Consider the following 19,984-nt stretch of genomic DNA (forward strand, 5'->3'; position numbering starts at 1 on the left):
CAAGATTTTTTTTACTCAATTCGGAAAAACCGCAGGGTATATTCGGGTGTGGGGTATATTCGCTAAAATACAGTACTACATAATTCCAGGAGGGGAGATTGAACCATGAGCCCACACAAGTCCCACTGCACCAGGCCAAAGCTGAAGCCTACGTCCCACCACCCTATGATCAAATATAAAGTCTGGGGGCTTCAGCCCTATGCAGATGACCTGTAACCAGAGCCCCACCACGCTGATGTTCTTGAGCTTTGGCTTTGGCCCTGGCCAGTGGGACTTTGGCCCTGAGTTAACCCCGTTAAACTTACTGTTTAACCAGTTAACTTTTCAAATGGGATTTTACATCTCTAGCGGAGAGGCTTGAGTTTTGGCCCTAGCAAGTCTAAGCCGGGATCACTCAGCTTGCTGGTAGAAAACAGGCAAGTGGTTTTCACTTTTGTTTCTAGAGCAGTCAGACATGTGCTGCAATCACAACATTGCAAAAAGTCCAACCCGGGTTGCCAGGGCGGCCACATAACTAGCCTGGGACAATAGAAAAGTGATTTTTATAGGCGTCCTCGCCCTGATTCCTCCCCCACCCGGCTCCCTCCCGCCTGTGGCTGTGCTGCCGGGTGATGACTGCCTCTTGGCTCGCTCCGGCCAACCAGGTCACAATAGCTTCATGCCGCTGCTGGCTTCGGCCGCAGGGAGCGTCCCGGGCGGGCGGCTGTGGAATGAAGCGAGGCAGCCGCAGTTGTCAGTCCCGTCACTGCTGCTGGAAGAACAACGGGAGGCTCCGGTTTCTGCCGCCGCGGCGGTAACCTTTGCGGCGCGCCGCCTGCCCGGCCCGGGGGCTCGCCCGCCCCCAGCCAGCGAGCGATGAGCGGGCTCGCCGGGCTGAGCCGCGGAGGGCAGGTCTAAGGGGCAGCCTGGCGCTGGGGCCAGGGTGGGGAGACTGTCTCGGGCGATGCCAAGCGCCCGGTGAGCAGGGGCAGGGAGCCGCGCTGCTGCTGGGATGAGCGCCTCGGCTGCCACCGGCGTCTTCGTCCTGTCCCTCACCGCCATCCCCGGCACTTACCTCTTCAACTCCTTAGCCGCTAACACCAGGTGAGGGGATCCCCGGGCTGGGCTGGGCGCGGGGCCGCTGGAGGAGGCTGATGGCCGGGCTGGGCTCGGGGAGCCGAGCGCCCGGGGCACGTTCCCCGGCTACTCGCTGTGCAGCGTATTTTTAGCAGCTGGACAAATGGGGACCTGCGGGAGGTTCAACAATAACCGGGCAAGGGAGCGGGCGGGCAAGGCCGGGCCGCAAGGGCCCCGGGGAGAGCGGAGTGCAGGCGGGCGGGGTGGAAGCTGAGAGCCTGGAGGGCGGGAGAGTTAAACTGAGACCAGAGCAAGTGATTTGGGCGGGGAGTGGGGCCTGGAGCGGGGGAGCAAGAACCTGAGCTCCGTTGGGGCAAAGGAGCTGAGGTAAAGCGCTGAGATCAAACAAGAGGCATGAAAGGACAGAGAGATCCTGCATCGGAAAGGGCTTGAGGCGAGATCTTTGAATCACAGGGGTGCCCTAGGGTTGTCCCCCAAGCCACTGACCACTGCCTTCTTGCCCTCTGGGCTCCTCACCGCCCTGCCTGCCAAAAGCTCTGGTCTCCCAGCCAAGGCACAGAGTTGGGGTAACTGCCCCCTGCAGGACAACTTAAACACTGAACCAGCTGAGATCTGGGAGAGCTTAGTTACAAGGCCATTGGCGGCGCTCAGGAACGCAACCTCCCAAATGGACCAAAATGCCCAGTGAATCCTCTGTATGGACGTTTTACACAGAGACCACTTATATGTTTGCCCTCTTTATCAATGAAAGAGAAATATGCACAGTGGTTGCTCCCCCTCAGATAACAATTAGTTACACTGGGCATGATAATAAAGAAAAGTGTTTTTATTAAGTACAAGTAAGATTTAAGTGATTGCCAGTGAAAAGCAGACAGATGGAAGTAAGTTACTAAGTCAAAATAAACAAAACAGGCCAGCTAATTCTTCCCCTAACAGTTGTAATCAACTTTTTCACAAGCCTCTTAGGTTGGGCCTGACCCTTGCACCAGTTCAGACTTAGATTTTAGGTGGTAAGTGGGGGTCTCCTTGTGTCTGGTTACCTCCTGTTGTTTGGTTCCAACCATTTTTACCCTCTTGCCCAAGGCAGGAATTCTTGTGTTCAGTTCAAATTTTGCTCACCTTGAATTGAAAAGTACCAGATCCAGAATGGGTTCCAACATCAAGTGGCCTGACAACATGTCTTGGTAGGACCACCCACAGTTTGGGCTTACAGGAAAAACAAAACCATTCACAGGTCATTGACTTGTAGAATATCTGGACTAATAAAACGGGTTCCCACTTAACATTTCTAACTTCACATACAAGAAAGATACATGCACAAAAATAGAATATACACATTCAGGGGATCACAGGCTCTTAAATGATAGGTTACATTACTTGTTTTTCATAATACATCTTTGCATTATGCATATTCATAAGCCAGTTCTCATAAGGCACAAGGCGACCTGTGACACTATTGAAATATTTTTTGCTTGGGAAAGCTAATGTTTTTCTTTTTTCTTTTTCCCACGAAAGCTTATGCTCCAATAAATCTGTTAGTCTATAAGGTGCCACAGGACTCCTTGTCTTTTTTCTCTGTATTCTTGAGGATTTCCATCATTTTCCTGCCAACTGTTTACATACCCTCTGAAATGCATCCTCCAGGCTTTGCATAGTGGTCTTCATCCTTATGGAAAAGGAGGTCTTCCTGTGCAGAACCCATCAATTCTATTTGCAAAGCTTTCACCATGAGTCATACAGAGCACTCCTCTCTAAGCCTTCATCTACACTACTTGTTTTTTCCAGCAGAAGAAGTCGTGATCTCATTAGCATATTTTCTGCCATTTCCTTTTGCGCAAGGGGTTTTTACGCAAAAAGAAGCAGTGTGGACTTTTTTTGTACAAAACCCCCATTTTGCGCAAGATCCTTATGCCTGTCTGGGACCCTTTGCGCAAAAAGAAATGGCAGAAAATATGCTATTGAGATTGCAACTCATGCTAATGTGTCCCTCATTAGCATATTTTCTTCCAGAAAAAACTTGTAGTGTAGATGTAGCCTAAGAGTCTGAGAATACTTCTTTAGCATTTCCTTACATTGGCAATCAAGGGCCTAGGAGGGAGTCCAGAAATTAAACCCAGAGCTATCAGGTTACTGCACAAAGCTATCCCTAGTTCACCAGGGTGACTATTTTTTTTTTTTTTTTTTTTGTAATTTTACTTTGTAAACATGTCCTTTCACACATAGGTATTTTACTGTAGCAGTTCACTAGATGTTCATAATGGTCCTTTCTGACCTAAAAAATGTATGCATATCTGACTTTCACAGCCTATTTGTTCTTGTTTTTGCTAATTGCTGAATTTAGGCAGGCAATCTAGTTTTCTGGACTACTTGTTTATCAAACTATTTTAGAATTTTCTTTTTATAGATGATCACATGTAACAAGCGGGCACGGAAGTTCTGCAAAACAGTAAAAATGTATAATGTAAACTCCGCAAGGATTTTAAAAAGCAAAAAAACCATTAACAATTGCAGTTAATTTAAGGGTGCGTGCTTTCGCTTTTCAAAAGCGATCTCTTGAAGTTAGCTATTAAGATAAACTGCAGAGTACAAGGGAGCACTTAGGCACATGTTTTTTAATTCCCTATTTTTTTTTTAAATAATTTCAGTTCCTGGGCAATTGTAGCAGTCGGATCCCTGATTTTGATTTTTGTTGCTCTAGTAGCTCGTACTCTTGTCAAAAGAAAACCACCAAAAGACCCACTGTTTTATGGTACGTATTAGTATAAGCAAAGCTAATTAAGAGTTTATTCATTTGTTTGAAAGTTACAACTTACATGGATATATTTTATAACTGTTACCATTTGTGTCTGTAAAAAGGGTAATATGCATTTAACTTGATAGGAACCTCTTAATAATTTTGGGGCCAATGCTTTAGGATGATAAGTAGGTCTCAAGTTGAAGGAGTGCAGCAGGGGTTGAAATATGGAGGGGAAAAAAGTATTGTTGTACTGCTTTTCAACCTTGCCAACCAACCAACTCCACTGTTTGAAAGTCAAAATGAGATTCACAGAGGCCTGTGAAAAGTTAAAAATCTGCTGTGCTGGGCCCATCCAGTTTGGTTCCTCATGATGACACAGTGGACCTTATTGAACATGTCAGGCCTGATGCCTGCTCATTGGGGCCCATTTTCCTGCTGGACTCTGTGTTCTTCTTTGATATTTGTGACCCTGTAGAGGGAGAGGGGGTTGGATTCCCCATCGGGCTCCACAGAATTGGCTGCCTCCTAGATAGTACAGATTGTTGTAATCTGATCATCTCTCTTCATACTTATACAATAAATGTTCCACTAATAATATCTAGTAGCCATCATTAGGCTTCAGTGTTAACACCAAAATGTGATGAACAGGGGTCATTCTCACCTCTCAATGCTACCATTTTAGGCTCTGCAAAAATCTAGGTAAGCATCAATACGCTCTGGCTGCATCTAGACTGGCATGATTTTGTGGAAATACTTTTAACGGAAAAGTTTTTCCGTTAAAAGTATTTCTGCAAAATTGCGTCTAGATTGGCACAGATACTTTTGTGCAAAAAGTGCTTTTGTGCAAAAGCATCCGTGGCCAGTCTAGACGTGATTTTGCACAAGAAAGTCCCAATCGCCTTTTAGCCATCGGGGCTTTTTTGCGCAAAACAGTTCTTCCCTGCCTACACTGGCCCTCTTGAGCAAGTATTCTTGCACAAGAGGGCTTTTTCCCGAGTGGAAGCGTGAAAGTATTTGCGCAAGAAGCACTGATTTTGTACATTACAAAGTCAGTGCTCTTGCGCAAATTCAAGTGGCCAGTGTAGACAGCTGGTAAGTTTTTGCACAAAAGCAGGTGCTTTTGCACAAAATCTTGCCAGTCTAGACGCACCCTCTATGTATATTTGAAGGCTATTGTCACAACCATAAGACCGGGGAGATGTAATTGTTTTTTAAGTGAAAGCTTAGATTCTGGAGTACCATATGGCAATCTACAGCAAAAATTACTGATTCATTTAGCTGCCTCATGCTACAGCCATTGCAGGATGGAGCCTATAGCACATACATACTATATATTTTTATTCTCTGCTACTCATCTTATTACCATACACCTTTATTCTCCACGGTGCTACATATGTTCTGAGTGGTGCTGACTCTCAGTTCATAAAAGGTTTTCCTCATGGGGTCATTCAGCATCTTGCAAAATAGGTCTCCTATGTGGTCATGGCTTATGATGGCAAAGCAGGTTCACTCTGTTCCACTCCAGAAAGGGCAAGTCACGTTTTCCTTTCTCTTTCCGCCAGTCCTCCCCCCTTCTTTCTTTTGAGTATAGTTCACTTTTCCTGAAGGAAGATTAGATGTTTGCAATTGAGACTGTCTACATTATATGATTGTTTCTATGGGCTTACCTAGTCCTCTTCCTGGGATGCCAGTCACCAAGGTCACTGGGAGCTGGGCATATAGAAGTACATGTAATTAAGTGTAGCTATCTTGAGGGGCACACTTTGTGGCAAAATATTGGTATCTTAAAATATTTAAACTGTGTATTGGTAGGTAGCATGTTATATTGTCTATTAGATATCTGTCTAGACATTTTCCTCACAACAGATAAATCTCCCCCTAGTTAGATGCTAATCTCATAACAGTTTAATATTGGCAGATTGAGATTTGCAAACCTTTTTATTTATAGTTATTTCTTTTCATATTACTACAGTTTATGCTGTATTCGCTTTTACCAGTGTAGTGAACCTTATAGTTGGACTTGAACAGGATGGAATTATTGATGGATTCATGACCTACTACTTGAAAGAGGTAAACAATAATTTTACTTATGAATTTAAATAAAATCTTTATTATTGATGATTGGATACATCTTTATTACCAAAATGCCCATGACAGAAAAAAGTCATAGGGTATGTCTATACTACCCCCCTAGTTCGAACTAGGGGGGTAATGTATGCATACCGAACTTGCTAATGAAGCCCGGGATTTTAATTTAATGAGGTGTATAGATAGTTCGGAATAACTACATAGTTCGAACTATCTAGCCCGTGCCGCGTGTAGCCGCGCGGCACAGGGTTCGAACAAGCTGGCTTTTAAAAATGGCGGATCCGGCTTTATGCTAATGAAGCCTGGGAAATTAAAATCCCGGGCTTCATTAGCAAGTTCGGTATGCATACATTACCCCCCTAGTTCGAACTAGGGGGGTAGTGTAGACATACCCATAGAAAGTTAACAGAATAGGAATTTCAGTCTTATAATTTATTTCATATGCTTTGGACATTAAAGAGGAAGATACTGTAATTTATGTTTTCATAGAGGCGTTTAAATATATTTACTGCTGCTATTTGGCTTTTCTTCTAATTAAATATGAGTATTTATGTGTCTGAAAGAATCTTCTTGGGTTTGATTCTACTCTTATTAAAAAGTGACTTATGGAACTTTCATTAACTTCATGCCCCAGCGTTATTATTTCATTTAGTTCCAATAATAATGCTCATAGTTGACTTATATGACATTACTGTAGTTAATACACATATTTCTACTGAACTAGTTAATGGATACATTTCTATAGAGCTCAATAGAAATTCAGCAATCACTAATGGAGAGTTAAAGTGAAATATTACAAAACCTATAAGCTTCACTTAATCCTTTTAGTAAAAACAAAATGGCAGAATTTGTTCCCTGCGGAATCTCAGGGTGCATCTACATTGTACCATTATGTCGAGATAACTAGCGCTATTTCAAAATAACAATGCAAACAGCTACACACCAATTCCATTATTTTGAAATATTTTGGAATAGCTTATTTTGAAATGTGTGCAGTGTAGACAGACCCTCAGTGTCCACTCAAAATAGCACATTAAGGGCCTGACTCAACATTCACTGGTGTAATTTAAAAGACGTTTTAGACTTCAGAGAAATAGTTGGGCCCTTTGAGCTTACCTTGCTCAGCACTATTGTTGAGTCTCTAGATTGGTAAATATCTGTGCTGAATTAAACCAACCAGTCTTCAGATTTCATCACTGATGTATATGTCATAACTGAAGATTTTTGAACTTTTTTTTAAAACAGGAATTTTCCATAATGTTGCATACCAATGATTGTTGTTTCAGTAGCCTGTTCCCAAATACTGAAGAGCAAGGCATAACCCCCATCCCACCAGAATGCACCTAATTTTGCAATACTATATTGTAAAGTAGGGGTCGGCAACCTTTTCAAACCAAAGAGCCAAACTACAGCAAAATTCAGAACAAGTGGTCAATGAAGAGCCATATAAGAATGTCCATTTGCATGACTGAAAATATACATCTTAATATTGATAACTGACATAATGATTAATAAGAGCATAAATGAAACATTGTACTCACAGACTTTATTTAATGGGACTTCTGCTGCTGCATCTTTTCGCACTTTTCTTTGAAGTTTACATCATAACTGGTCACATCCAGCTTTGTGCACGCATTCAGGCTGTCTTCTGTCAATCTTATAGCAGGGGACTGAGGATGTGGGGGTGCAGGAGTCTGGGGATATGCGGATGCAGGAGTTTGAGGATGTGGGGGTATGAGAGGCTTAGGGCAGGGGGTTCAGGGGTATGATGGACTCAGGACTGGGGGCATGGGGGGGAGGGTGCAGGAACGTTATGGCTCTGCAGCCAGATGGGGGCTGGGCTCCAATTGGGGACTTGTTGGCCACGCTTCATTTTGAAATAAAGTAAAATATTATGCCCAACACAAAAAGTTTTCAACATTGTCTTTATTTATGGCAGGGGCGGGGAACCTTTTTTGGGTTGGGGGCCACAGACCCTCAGAAAAATCAATTGGGCACCACACAAGAGAAAAGTGAAAAAACAACCCCTCCAAAAAATCCCAACACTCATTGATGTGACACCCAACTGAGGCACCTCACTCCCCTGGTGCTCCAGCCCCATCGGGGAGGGGGAGGCAGGGAGGACTGATGTTCAAGGCCTCAGGCCAGATTATTTTTTCTGGAGTTCTGGGGTTAGAATTAGAATCATAGGGTTAGTGGATTTTGTGGGCCCCCTAGGCTCTGGAGTGGGGCCAAAAATGAGGAGTCCAGTGTGTGGGACAGAGAAGCTAGAGAGTGGGATAGGGATGCAGGGTCTGGGTGAGAGGTAAGGGGTAGTAGCAGGGTGTGGGTGCGTGTCTGGCCAAGGGGGAGGGGCAGGAAGGGTGCAGGAGCAAAGTGAGGGTGAGTGTCTGGCCAAGGACAAAGGGCAGGAGCAGGGTGGGGGTGCAAGGTCTCAGCGCAGAGGGGTGACACTTTTTCCCCCCAGTGTCTGTAATAGGGTTTATTCATTGTAATAGTCACTCCCACACCAGTCATGGAATAAGTTAGCAGCCCAAGGGCTGAGTGTGGAATGGAGGCCGTGCCTCGCCAGGAGTGCGGGGAGTCCAGCCAGCAGTTCCGGGCAAGCTGGCCAGGATTCAGCCCACAAGCCCCAGGAAGAAGGTGCTCAGGCTGACGACGGATTTCAGCGGCCCCATGGGACTCTCTAGCAAGTGTGAGAGCATGGCACACACAGGCAGTGTGAGGCAGGGGTGGAGTAGCGTAGACAAGACGGCGGCAGCAGCAGGTCCTTCATGGGCAAGATGGTGGCCGGGTATACTTTTGCCCCTCACACTGCTCTCAGACTCCCTGTTCAATCCATGGCTCCCAGCTGCTCCAGTGGCCAAATTCTGGCCACTGGAGCAGTGGGAAAAGCCTGCAGGCAGTGCGCCTGTGCACTGTATTGTTCCTCCAGCTAGGGGAGGAGGAGGAGGATGGGGAGCACACGCTTGGAGTCATTTATTGCTCCGGCTTTTTCCCTGATCGCACAGCAAGGCTCAGAGCTTTCTCCATCCTCCTACCCCTGCAGGAAGCCGGCTCCACTCTTGCATGGGACACGAGGTTGGATCACCAGTGCAGGCTTCCCATTGCAGGGGGGAAAGCTGCGGGACTGAGCTTGAGCCATGAGCCATATTTGGCTCCTAAGTGAGCCATAGGTTGCCGACCTCTGTTCTAAAGGGTGAGTCTGTATGGAAGTTATTTCATCCTAACCCCAGATAATGATATGGATGTCTTGAAATATGAGAGCTGACAACCAGAAAAAAATGGATACCTACTACTGAATGAAACTGGTCACTTTACTCCAGCCTGTTTACCTGCTATGCCTAATACACTTCTAAGGTTCACTGAATCTCCTTTGCTGTTGCACTGATTTAAAATCCATTTTCTTTAGGGCGAGCCTCACCTGAACACTGCGTATGGCCATGTGATCTGCTATTGGGATGGCTCTGTGCATTATCTGATGTATCTCTTAATGGTGGCAGCTATTGCATGGGAGTAAGTCAGTTTGATGTGTGTGTACCATTTCTTTAGCTTTGCACATCCTGTGGAAGCCACAAAGGAAATTCATTTCCTGTAGCTATGCCATGTTTAGATTTTGGAGTTTTTAAAATATTATTTTGTGCTGTGTAAATTCCTTGGACCAAATTAAGCCCTACTGAAATTCCATTACATTCTGTAGTTAGATTACAACTGGATGTGGCCTCTAGTTTCAGATGCACAAGAGGGAGCAGATAAATCAACCTGCATTCTCTTGCCTTTGCATTATAATTCAAAATGGATGTAGTTATTTAGTTTGGTTAATTAGTATTTTGGTGGTGGTGATGGTGGTGGTGGTGGTAGTTTTGTTTGACAAAGTTAAAGAACATAATTATTTAAGTGCACATTGCAGGGAAAATATTTCAAAATATGCTATTTTGAAACATGAACCTTTTGGCAACGCTAACATTAAAGCAGTGGTCACCAACCAGTAGATCAGGATCTACTGGTAGCTCCTGGAGCCTCTGACAGGTGTTCCTGACTGGTTTGGCTAAGAGGTTATGAAGCCCAGCACTTCAGCTGCCCCTCCCCCCACAGCTGCTCATCTCCTGCCCTTTGCCTTGGAGCTGCCCCTCCCCCTGGGGAGCCTCCTGCTTTCTGTGCAAGGCAGGGGAGGAAAGGGGTGGTGATGTCAAGGTACCCCCTCTCCCACTCTGTATCCTTTCTCCACAAAGCATAGAGGGGGCACAATAGGACTTGGGATGGAGCTCGCTGGCTGCTTTAGGGAGTGGTCCACAGCCAGGGCAGGGGGGAACCTGCCTTAGCCCCACTGCACCACCACCCAGGAGCCACCAGCAGTGCCCAGCATCTCTAACCCACATCCCACATCCCTATAGCCTACATCCCTAACTCCTACGCTAGTCATGAACTCCCTCTTGCACCCCCAAGTTCCTCTGCATCCAAACACCCTCCAAGAGCCTACACCTAGAACCCCCTCCTAAATCCCAACTGCCTGCCCCCCAGAGCAGCTCAGAGCCCCTCTCACACTCTAGATCCCTTAATCCAAGACCACAACCTGCACCCCAACCCTCTGCCCCAGCCTGATGGAAGTGAGGGAGGATGGGCAAGAGAGGGAGGATGGAGTGAGCAGGGGCGGGGCCTTGGAGAAGGGACAGGAGGGAGGCAGGGACGGGGCCTTGGAGAAGGGACAAGAGGGAGGCAGGACAAGGGTATTTCTATTTGAGGTAGATCTTGGATTGCACTTAAAATTAAAAAAGTGATCTCGTGCTTAAAAAGGTTGGAGACCACTGCATTCAAGCAATTGATTTTCAAAGCCTGTGCAACATGTTCCCACTCAGCCCTTTTAGAAGTGTGAGTAAGTGTGAGTAAATCTTCCCCAAAACAGGTAATTATCTTGTTTATACACAAAAATGGAGAGTGCCCTTTCACCAGTAGGTTTGTTTCCACTGCTCCCCTGTGTCCACCATTCGCAAACACGTTAGGCTCAGATCTTCAGACGGGACTAGGTGCCAAATATCTTTGAGGATCTCACCTTCTACAATGCAACTAGCAGAAATCAGCATAATCTTTGAGGACAGGTTTTGATAATAGCATTCTAGGGATGGTGCATTAAATCCATTATTTCTGTTTCAGAGAAAGTTACAGAAACATTGGCCTATACTGGTTAGGATCCATTGTCATGAGCATTATTGTCTTCATACCTGGAACTCTTGTGGGTAAGGAGATAATTCATATACCCAACTTTCCCATGTGAATCATGAAAATTGTTTTGTTTTCTACTTCCCATATTGGGTTAATAAAATATAAGGCTACATAATCTCATAACCAAAATATATATTGCTCTTTATTTTTATATAATCTTGGAGACACCTCAGGAACGGATCAGTTAACCAGATACAAAGGAAGTATTGTATGCGGATTTACTGTTCCATGCTACCAAAGAAGTTTATCATCTTATCTTGCCATTGGCAATAAGGCCCTTATCCAAAGCACACAAATCAATAGAAGATTCCCATTGACTGAATAAGTATTAGTTTGGGATACAATAAAATAACTATATCAGTATTTTAAAATTGTTCATCTAGCCCTGGTCTACACTTGGACTTTATTTCGAAATATGCCTCCTCAAGCATGAATAATTTATTAGCAGAGCATCTAAACTACCACAGCATTTGAACTCTGTACTCCTGCTTTTCATCAGGAGTAATGCTAATTATGAAATAGTTATTTCAAAATAATGGTAGTGTGGACACTCCAGTGCTGCTAATGTGAACTCCCCAGACGAATTACTCCCCAGTGCTTCCTGGAGTTCTAAGTCCAAGGTAGCGTGTCTACATTAATGGAGTCTGCTTTGGACTGATTTTGATGCTTCCCTGTAGTGAGAACATGCTAGTTCAAATTTGTTAAATCAAGAGTTACTAAATGAAATTTAGTAATTTCAAAATAATTTCCTATTGTAGACATAAAAAACACTGTGTAGCACTTTAAAGACGAACAAGATGGTTTAATATGTGATGAGCTTTCGTGGGCCAGACCTACTTCCTCAGATCAAATAGTGGAAGAAAATTGTCACAACCATATATACCAAAGTGGGTCTGGCCCACGAAAGCTCATCACCTATTAAACCATCTTGTTAGTCTTTAAAGTGCTACACAGTCCTGTTTTTTGTTTCAGCTGCACCAGACTAACATGGCTACATTTCTACCATTATTGTAGACATGGTCCTATAGATTAGCATAAAGAACACATGTTTTAGAGTACAGATGTCAGCGAGCAGGCAAAAGGCTCTTAAAGGCACTTTTATAGATTTACTCTGGAATGTATTCTCTTCCTAAATGAAACTTTGCTTTCCTGGAGTTTTGGATAGATGAATTTACAGCTGTTGGGGCTTGAGATGTTGTTATTAAATCATGTTTATGTCATAAAATTATTGACTTGAAATGCTTTACACTTTCCCCCTAAATAAATGATTTCCTTCTTGCAAAAAGCCTAAAATCATGATTTTCCAAAGATGAGTGGGGGGAGAGAGCAGCTAGACACACTACTACCATAACCAAATATGAATGTTTACAATCACTAGTTGGCTTTGCAAATCTCGGCCCAGGTATTTATAACTGGGATGGAGCATTTGTGGGTCAGCCTGATCATCAGTTGCTCGCTCTCTAGCTCTCTCTTTCTCTCACTCACGCTCTCTCTGGGTATGTCTACACTACAGCGCTAATTCAAACTAACTTAGTTCGAATTAGTTAATTCGAACTAAGCTATTCGAACTAACGCATCCAGACTAAAAAACTAGTTCGAATTAGCGTTTTGCTAATTCGAACTAGCATATCCACACAGGCTACGTCTACACTGGCCCCTTCTTCGGAAGGGGCATGCTAATTTTGAACTTGGGAATAGGGAAATCCGCGGGGGATTTAAATATCCCCCGCGGGACTTAAATAAACATGGCCGCCGCTTTTTTTCCGGCTTGGGGAAAAGTAGGAATAAGAGATCCTCCGAAAAAGGGCTTTATTCCGGAGGATCGCGCCAGTCTAGACGCTTTTTTCCGGTTTTTCCCCAAGCCGGAAAAAAAGTGGCGGCCATGTTTATTTAAGTCCCGCGGGGGATATTTAAATCCCCCGCGGATTTCCCTATTCCCAAGTTCAAAATTAGCATGCCCCTTCCGAAGAAGGGGCCAGTGTAGACGTCGCCACAGAGTGGACCCTGAACCGGGGTTAAGGATGGCCGGAAGCAGTGCTTGCAGGGCATCGATGAGGACTTAGAGCATGGAGATGCTGTCTCAGGCTAGCCGAGGGCTGTGCTTAAAGGGACCCGACCCCCACCCCGGACAGACAGTTCTCAGGGGGGCCCCGCTTGCAAAGCAGTCCTGGCTTGGATTGCCCGGAGTACTCACACTGGGCACATCACAGCACTTGGCCATCAGACCGGCTGCACTTGCTGCAGGCTGCCATCTGGGGAGAGGGAGCAATTGGGGGGCTGCAGGAGAGGTTCCACCCCCAGAAGCCCGCAGAGCCAGCCCAGTCCTCCCCATCGGGGGCTCGTACCCCATTCCTCCCTCACCTCCTTCCACTTACCCCTCCCTAGCCCCCCTTCCTGATGTACAAAATAAAGGACAATTGTGTTCAAAAATGGAATCTGTCTTTATTGAACAAAACTGGGGGAGACTGGGAAAAGGAGGTGGGAGAGGGAAAGAGAGAGGGTGGGAGAGGGGAGGGCAACTAAAATGATCAGGGGTTTGGAACATGTCCCAAATGAAGAGAGGCTAAAGAGACTGGGACTTTTCAGCTTAGAAAAGAGGAGATGGAGGGGGGATATGATAGAGGTCTATAAAAGCATGAGTGGAGTGGAGAGGGTGCATACAGAAAAGTTCTTCATTAGTTCCCATAATAGAAGGACTAGAGGACACCAAAGGAAAGGAATGGGTAGCAGGCTTCAAACTAATAACAGAAAGTTGTTCTTCACAAAGCAAATAGTCAACCTGTGGAACTCCTTGCTGCAGGAGGCTGTGAAGGCTACAACTAGAACAGAGTTTAAAGAGAAGTGAGATCAATTCATGGAGGTTGGGTCCATGGAGTGGTATTAGCCAGGGGGTAGGAGTGGTGGCCCTGCCCGAAGTTTGTGGAAGGCTGGAGAGGGATGGCACGAGACAAATGGCTTAGTCACTGTCTTTGGTCCATCCCCTCCAGGGTCCCTAGGGTTGGCCACTGTCGGCAGACAGGCTACTGGGCTAGATGGACCTTTGGTCTGACCCAATACGGCCATTCTAAGCTCAGGGTCGGGGGGTCTCAGTGGACCACCTTGATTTTCATGCACACCTGCTCCTGGGTGGTCAGGCTGGCAGCTCTCCTGCCCTAGACGGCCACTTTCCTGTGCTTAGTGCGGAGGTCGTGGACGAGGTCCATGATGTCTGCACTGGACCAGGCGGGTGCCCGCCTCTTGCCGTCCTGGGCAAGCTCCTGGGAGCTGCCAGCCTGGTCCCAGGAAGAGGGGGAGGGCTGAGGGGCATCGGGTGGGTGGCTCGATCCTTGCCAGGTGCAGGGTCTGCTGGCTGGGTGCTGGCAGGCTTGCACCTGGCACGGGCACCGTAGCCAGCCCGTGCCCCTTTAAGAGGTCCGGGGCCGGGACGGGGGCAATAGTTTCCCTGGTGTTGGCCAGAGTGGCCACCAGGGAAAGCTGGGGAGGGCTAGCCTCCCACTAGTTTGAATTAAGGGGCTACACACCCCTTAATTCGAACTAGTAAATTTGAACTAGGCTTAGTCCTCGTACAATGAGGTTTAACTATTTCGAACTAAGCGCTCCGCTAGTTCGAATTAAGTTCGAACTAGCGGAGCGCTAGTGTAGCGCCTATCAAAGTTAATTCGAACTAACGTCCATTAGTTCAAATTAACTTTGTAGTGTAGACATACCCTCTCTCTCTCTCTGTTCTTTGTATCAGGAAACATGCAAATGCTACCTAGCTGATTAGCAGAACTCCCACGACTAGGCTACTTCTACACTGCGCTGTTCTGTGCAACAAATATGCAAATGAGGCAAAGCATGGAATATTGTCATGCCTCATTTGCATAATTAATGAGCTGCTGCTTTTTTCACAAACGGCTTTTGCGCAAGAGCCATTCTTCCACTTTTTTCAGGAAGAAAGGCTCTTGTGCAAGGGTGTTTTGTGCAAAAAGGAGTCGTGTAGATGTTTTCTTTTTGCGCAAAAGCCTGTTGAGCAAAAATGGAGCATCATTAATTATGCAAATGAGGCATGGCAATATTCCACACTTTGCCTCATTTGCATTTTTTTTTGCACAAGAGAGGGCATTGTAGATGTAGCCTTAGTATACATTTGCACATGTATTGGTGCACATAAAAATTGTTCTGCACATGGATGGAAATGATTAGAAAGAACATTGATACACTCACACAGACATTTTGCATATTTACTGTTCCACAGATGCACTTTACCTCTCTAGGGCATCCTCTCTGCCACTGATTTTGATATACGGACCAGATTCTCAGCTGATCCAAAAGGCACAGCCTCCAATGATTAGTGACCCCTTTTTCCAAGGGTCCCTTTTTCCACTGCCCTGCCTTAGAAATTAAGATTTAATAAGAAGAACACAATATCAGACTTAAAAGTGTCAGTTTTTCCTTTGTGAAAGATGCCTTTCTCTAGAGCAGACTATATTAACAGCTTTCTGAGCTTCCAGCCCTGTGGGTATGTAGAAATGAGGTCAGTGGCTGAGGCAGTTGACTGTCACAAACAGAAAAATCTCATCTTTGAAACAACACACTCTATTGTATCTCGTTGCTACCTGCTTGTATGTGGCTTTTCCATTTGCCAGCTCAGGCTTTTCCACCAGATTTGTATGCTGGGTCATAAGCATTTAAAACCCTTTCAGCAGCCAGCATTATTGTAGCTATTTGGTGTGGATGCTCCATGGGATATGCTGTATTTTTCTCCATATAGTATATAAATTTAGTATATAAATTCTTCGTGTTTTCTGATTATTTCTTTTAATAGGTAAATATGGAGCAAGAATGTGTCCTGCTTCGTTCTTAAATGTACCATATATTTGTCTTCCTATATGGGCTGGGTTCAGAATTTATAATCAGCCTTCAGCGACTTACAATACCCCTGTCAAGGTACTGTTACTGTATTAAATGTAAACTGCTTTTGATGTTATATATACACTATGGATTCTGTAATTTCCACTCCAACTCATCTGATGAAGTGGGTTTTACCCACAAAAGCTCTTGATATAATGTCTGTTAGTCTCTGAAGTGCCACAAGACTGCGAGTTGTTTTTACTGTATTAATGACATTAAAAAAAGACTAAAAACTTGCTCATTACTCCTGCAGAGTTTTTATGGAGTACACGGTAATTATTTTTTATTAGCAGGTGAGGCCTGTCATTGACCAGGCAGTCATTTTGTGTAGATTACACTTATAGGAAAGTTCAAGAAATTAAATATATGTAATAGAATTTTTTATTACTGTGCTTGCAAAAGGCAAGTAAAAGAACAGTTTTAAATTTGTAGGATTTCAACTGCAAACATCATTCATTTTATTGAACAATTACCATACATAGTAAATTTGAATCAGAAACTCGTAAAGCTTCCATTACTCTTTCTGTAACTAATTTGAATTATTTTGTGATTTGTAACAGTAAAAACATTTTTTGCACTAAAATGACAGTTGAATAGGCAACTCGATTTTAATTTTGTTAGCAAGTATTTTTTTATGAACTGTAATTATAACAGCCATGATTTTTTTCTGATGAAAAACAAAAATAATTATTTAAATCCGTGTTTCTCAAAGTGGGTACATGGACCCACTCTGAGAATGCTGCTACTGGGCCATTCCAGTTTGTTTATTTACTGACTCTGCAGACACAGAGCCTCGTGGTTCCTATTGGTTGCAGTTTGCCATTTGAGAAACACTGATTTAAACCTTTCGCCCAGCATATTCTGGTGTAAAATGTAGTGCATTCAGCTAATTGAAGTGGCAGGATTGTTTATGCAAAATTTGGTATCAGTAGGTAATCACAAAGTGTGACTTTATTTTGCACAAACAAATCCACAAACAAACACTTAAAAATCTATAGTAGATGTTTGTAATGGAGATTGATGAAGTATCATGCATGCATGGTGAAAATATTTCTGCTGCATTCTTCATATAATATTTTAGTTAGTTCCATTGTGGTGTGTAGAGGGAAGCAAGGTCATTAGAGTGAAGGACTAGGGGTAAGGATGTGTGTATTCTGTTCCTGACTATCATTTACTCAGGGCAGATAGATTCTTAAAACACTGTAATGGTGCACTGTAGTGCTTCTGTGAAGATGCTACCACGCTGATGAGAGAGTCTTTCCTGTTGATATATTTAATCCACCTCCTGCTGACATAATGCTGTCTACACTGGTGTTTAAGTCAGTATAACTGTGTTACTCAGGGATGTGGATTTATACATAGTTATACATTTATACATAGTTATACCAAAGTAACTTGGTAGCACAGACTTGGCCTCAGGGTATATGACCTTTATACTCCCTATGTCTCAGTTTCCCCCTCTCTGTAAAACAGAGATAGTAATACTTCCCTAGATTAGTAAAGCTCTTTAAGACACTTAGATAAAGATGCTATATAATGGCAAGATGTCGTGTTATGTAGATTACTGTGTGATTTCCTATAACTGAACACCTGCTTGCTTTTTAAAATGTTTGCATTTCTTGCTCTTGGATTTTTATAGGCTCCCTAACCATGTCTACAGTACAGAGGTTTTGTGCAAAAACAGCTATTTTAGCGCAAAAAGCCATGGAGCATCCACACTTCAAGTGCTTTTTTGCGCAAGAAAATTTACAGTAGAACGGCAGAATAAAGGGCTTTATGCGATGTAGGTATACCTCTTTCTACAAGCCATAACTCCTTTTTGTGCAAGGAGTCCTGTACCACCTTATCGACTAACAGATGTATTGGAGCATAAGCTTTTGTGGGCAAAGATCCGCTTTGTCAGTGCATCTGACAAAGCGAGTCTTTGCCCACGAAAGCTTATGCTCCAATACATCTGTTAGCCTATAAGATGGTACAGGACTTCTTGTCGCTTTTTCAGATCCAGACTAACACGGCTACCCCTTTGATCATTTTTGTGCAAGAGTTCTTGTGTAAAAAGGTGTGTGTGGATGCTCAACAGCGGTTTCGTGCGCAAAAAGAGTCTATCGGAAAAAGCACAGGTGCTTTGATGGCCAGTCTGTTAATGGCAATCAGAGCTTTCTTGTGCAAGAGCTTCCATCGCTTTTGCGATGTGCTTTTGTAATGTGGATTGCTTTTGCACAAGAAGTTTTTGTGGAAGATCTCTTCAGCAAAAAGCTTCTTGCACAAAAAGCCTGCAGTCTAGCTCTAGCCTGTATATACAGGTGATATTGCAGAACACAATAGGTGTAGAAGAGATACTGGAAGATTTTCAAAAAGCTTGTGAAAGACAAATCAATAATGGTTCAATTACAGTAAAGGATTTTGAGGGTAGTGAGGTGGGTACAACTCCTAAATCTGAGTCTCAAGAGGCCTTTCTGAATAGCTTCTGCCTTACTAATTTAGGGTTCATTTCCGTGGAAGCTAACTAGGTGAAAGCTCAGTGCATCTTCCAAATTGCATCTGTAGAGAGGATTTGAGTACTGTGTAAACAGAACCCTCAGAAATCTAATGAAAGGTATGAAAATGGGATAGAGTAAAGCTATCCGGGCCAATAGTAAAGCTATTTGGTCATGCTAATGGTGACTTCTTATGCAACAACATTTATTCATGAGGTGAATATGGTGTTTGTCTTGTGTAGCAGTGTATAAAAGTTTTGATTTTTCTTCTTAGTCCCAGGAACATTACAGAACTGCTGCCTATAGCTAAAATATGGCAGCTTGTCCACAGAAGCATGGCCAAGCTTCTTATATTTATGAGTTTGGTAATTACTACTACTTTGTTAACCAGATTTAATGTGTCACATTGATGCATGTTTCAATCAAGTTTAATTTCTACAAAAATGTGTTTAAAAAAGGCAAATGCATAGAAAGCAAGTGTTCTGAACACTTTTTAACTTCAGTTTTTACTGAACAACTAACTCTTTTTTGTGTAAAAATTGAAGCCTTTTAGTTTCTATTCTTTGAAGGTCATAGGAAAGTCCTCAGTATAATTCTAAATATAGGATCTTTTCCTCCAAGCGTTCAATTTTTTTAAATGAAATTGTCTTTCCTACGGGAAAATAGAACTACATCTTCACAGCCAATTTAAGATCCGTAGAAGACAAGAATAGCGGAGCACCTAGCACACATACTTACATTTAGTAACTTTAAAGTTCTGTGAAAATGAAATAAAACCAATTCTAATATTTTAGGCAATCCTAAATGAATTCTAGTTTTCAGAGGATAGTTGTGTATTAATATTGATCTGTTTAATTAATAATTAACCATACTAAATCCTACAAAGATTTGCTTCCTTTTCAGAAGATCTTTTAAATATTTACAATCAGCTTGAAAATCCAATTGTAACTTTTGAACTAGCATTGGTAAGAAACAATAATAAGGGATTTAGGAAACAAATGGCATGACAGTTCTTAAAAATGTACACATATATACAAAGTATTTACATTAAAACATTATTGGAATTAATTTATCTGGTGCTGAATAAGTCATTAATTATTATAGACTTAATGTAAAATACATATACTTGGATTACAGACAAGCTTCAGTTTTCAAAGCAGAAGTAGAGGCATGGGGGAGTTTTGCCACCGTTTAGAATCAAACGGAGTTGCAATGTGGTATTTACAGGGCTTGGTGGATAGGTCTGTAAATGTACTAGTAACACGGAATAGTCTCAAGTAATTTAAACTCAGGAAATGTTTATGAGGTAGAGGGCAAAGCATACTTTGCACATAGCTTTGCACATGAATGCTGGTGGGACTTGTTTTGTTACATTCAGCCTGTTGACTCTACTTGACTGTTCTGAACTGTTAGAGCCTGAACCTGGGAGGTACCTTCAATAAGGCTAGGAAAACAGGAGAACATTCTAATTATGCCTGCAGATTTCCTTCCG

General features: G+C 43.4%; 1 protein-coding gene across 1 annotated transcript in view; it reads left to right on the forward strand.

Annotated features, from left to right (window-relative positions):
* Nucleotides 1-595: 595 nt before the first annotated feature.
* Nucleotides 596-19,984, forward strand: part of TM6SF1 (transmembrane 6 superfamily member 1) — a 34,637-nt gene continuing 15,248 nt past the window's right edge. The window contains exons 1-6 of the mRNA XM_075897137.2: nucleotides 596-1,083; nucleotides 3,723-3,826; nucleotides 5,787-5,884; nucleotides 9,315-9,418; nucleotides 11,054-11,136; nucleotides 15,930-16,051. Coding sequence (XP_075753252.1) covers nucleotides 992-1,083; nucleotides 3,723-3,826; nucleotides 5,787-5,884; nucleotides 9,315-9,418; nucleotides 11,054-11,136; nucleotides 15,930-16,051 — 603 coding nt within the window. The 5' untranslated portion in view covers nucleotides 596-991. The remainder of the gene's footprint in view (nucleotides 1,084-3,722; nucleotides 3,827-5,786; nucleotides 5,885-9,314; nucleotides 9,419-11,053; nucleotides 11,137-15,929; nucleotides 16,052-19,984) is intronic.

This window comes from Pelodiscus sinensis, chromosome 14, assembly GCF_052426305.1.
Source record: "Pelodiscus sinensis isolate ZL-2025 chromosome 14, ASM5242630v1, whole genome shotgun sequence".
NCBI lineage: Eukaryota > Metazoa > Chordata > Testudines > Trionychidae > Pelodiscus > Pelodiscus sinensis.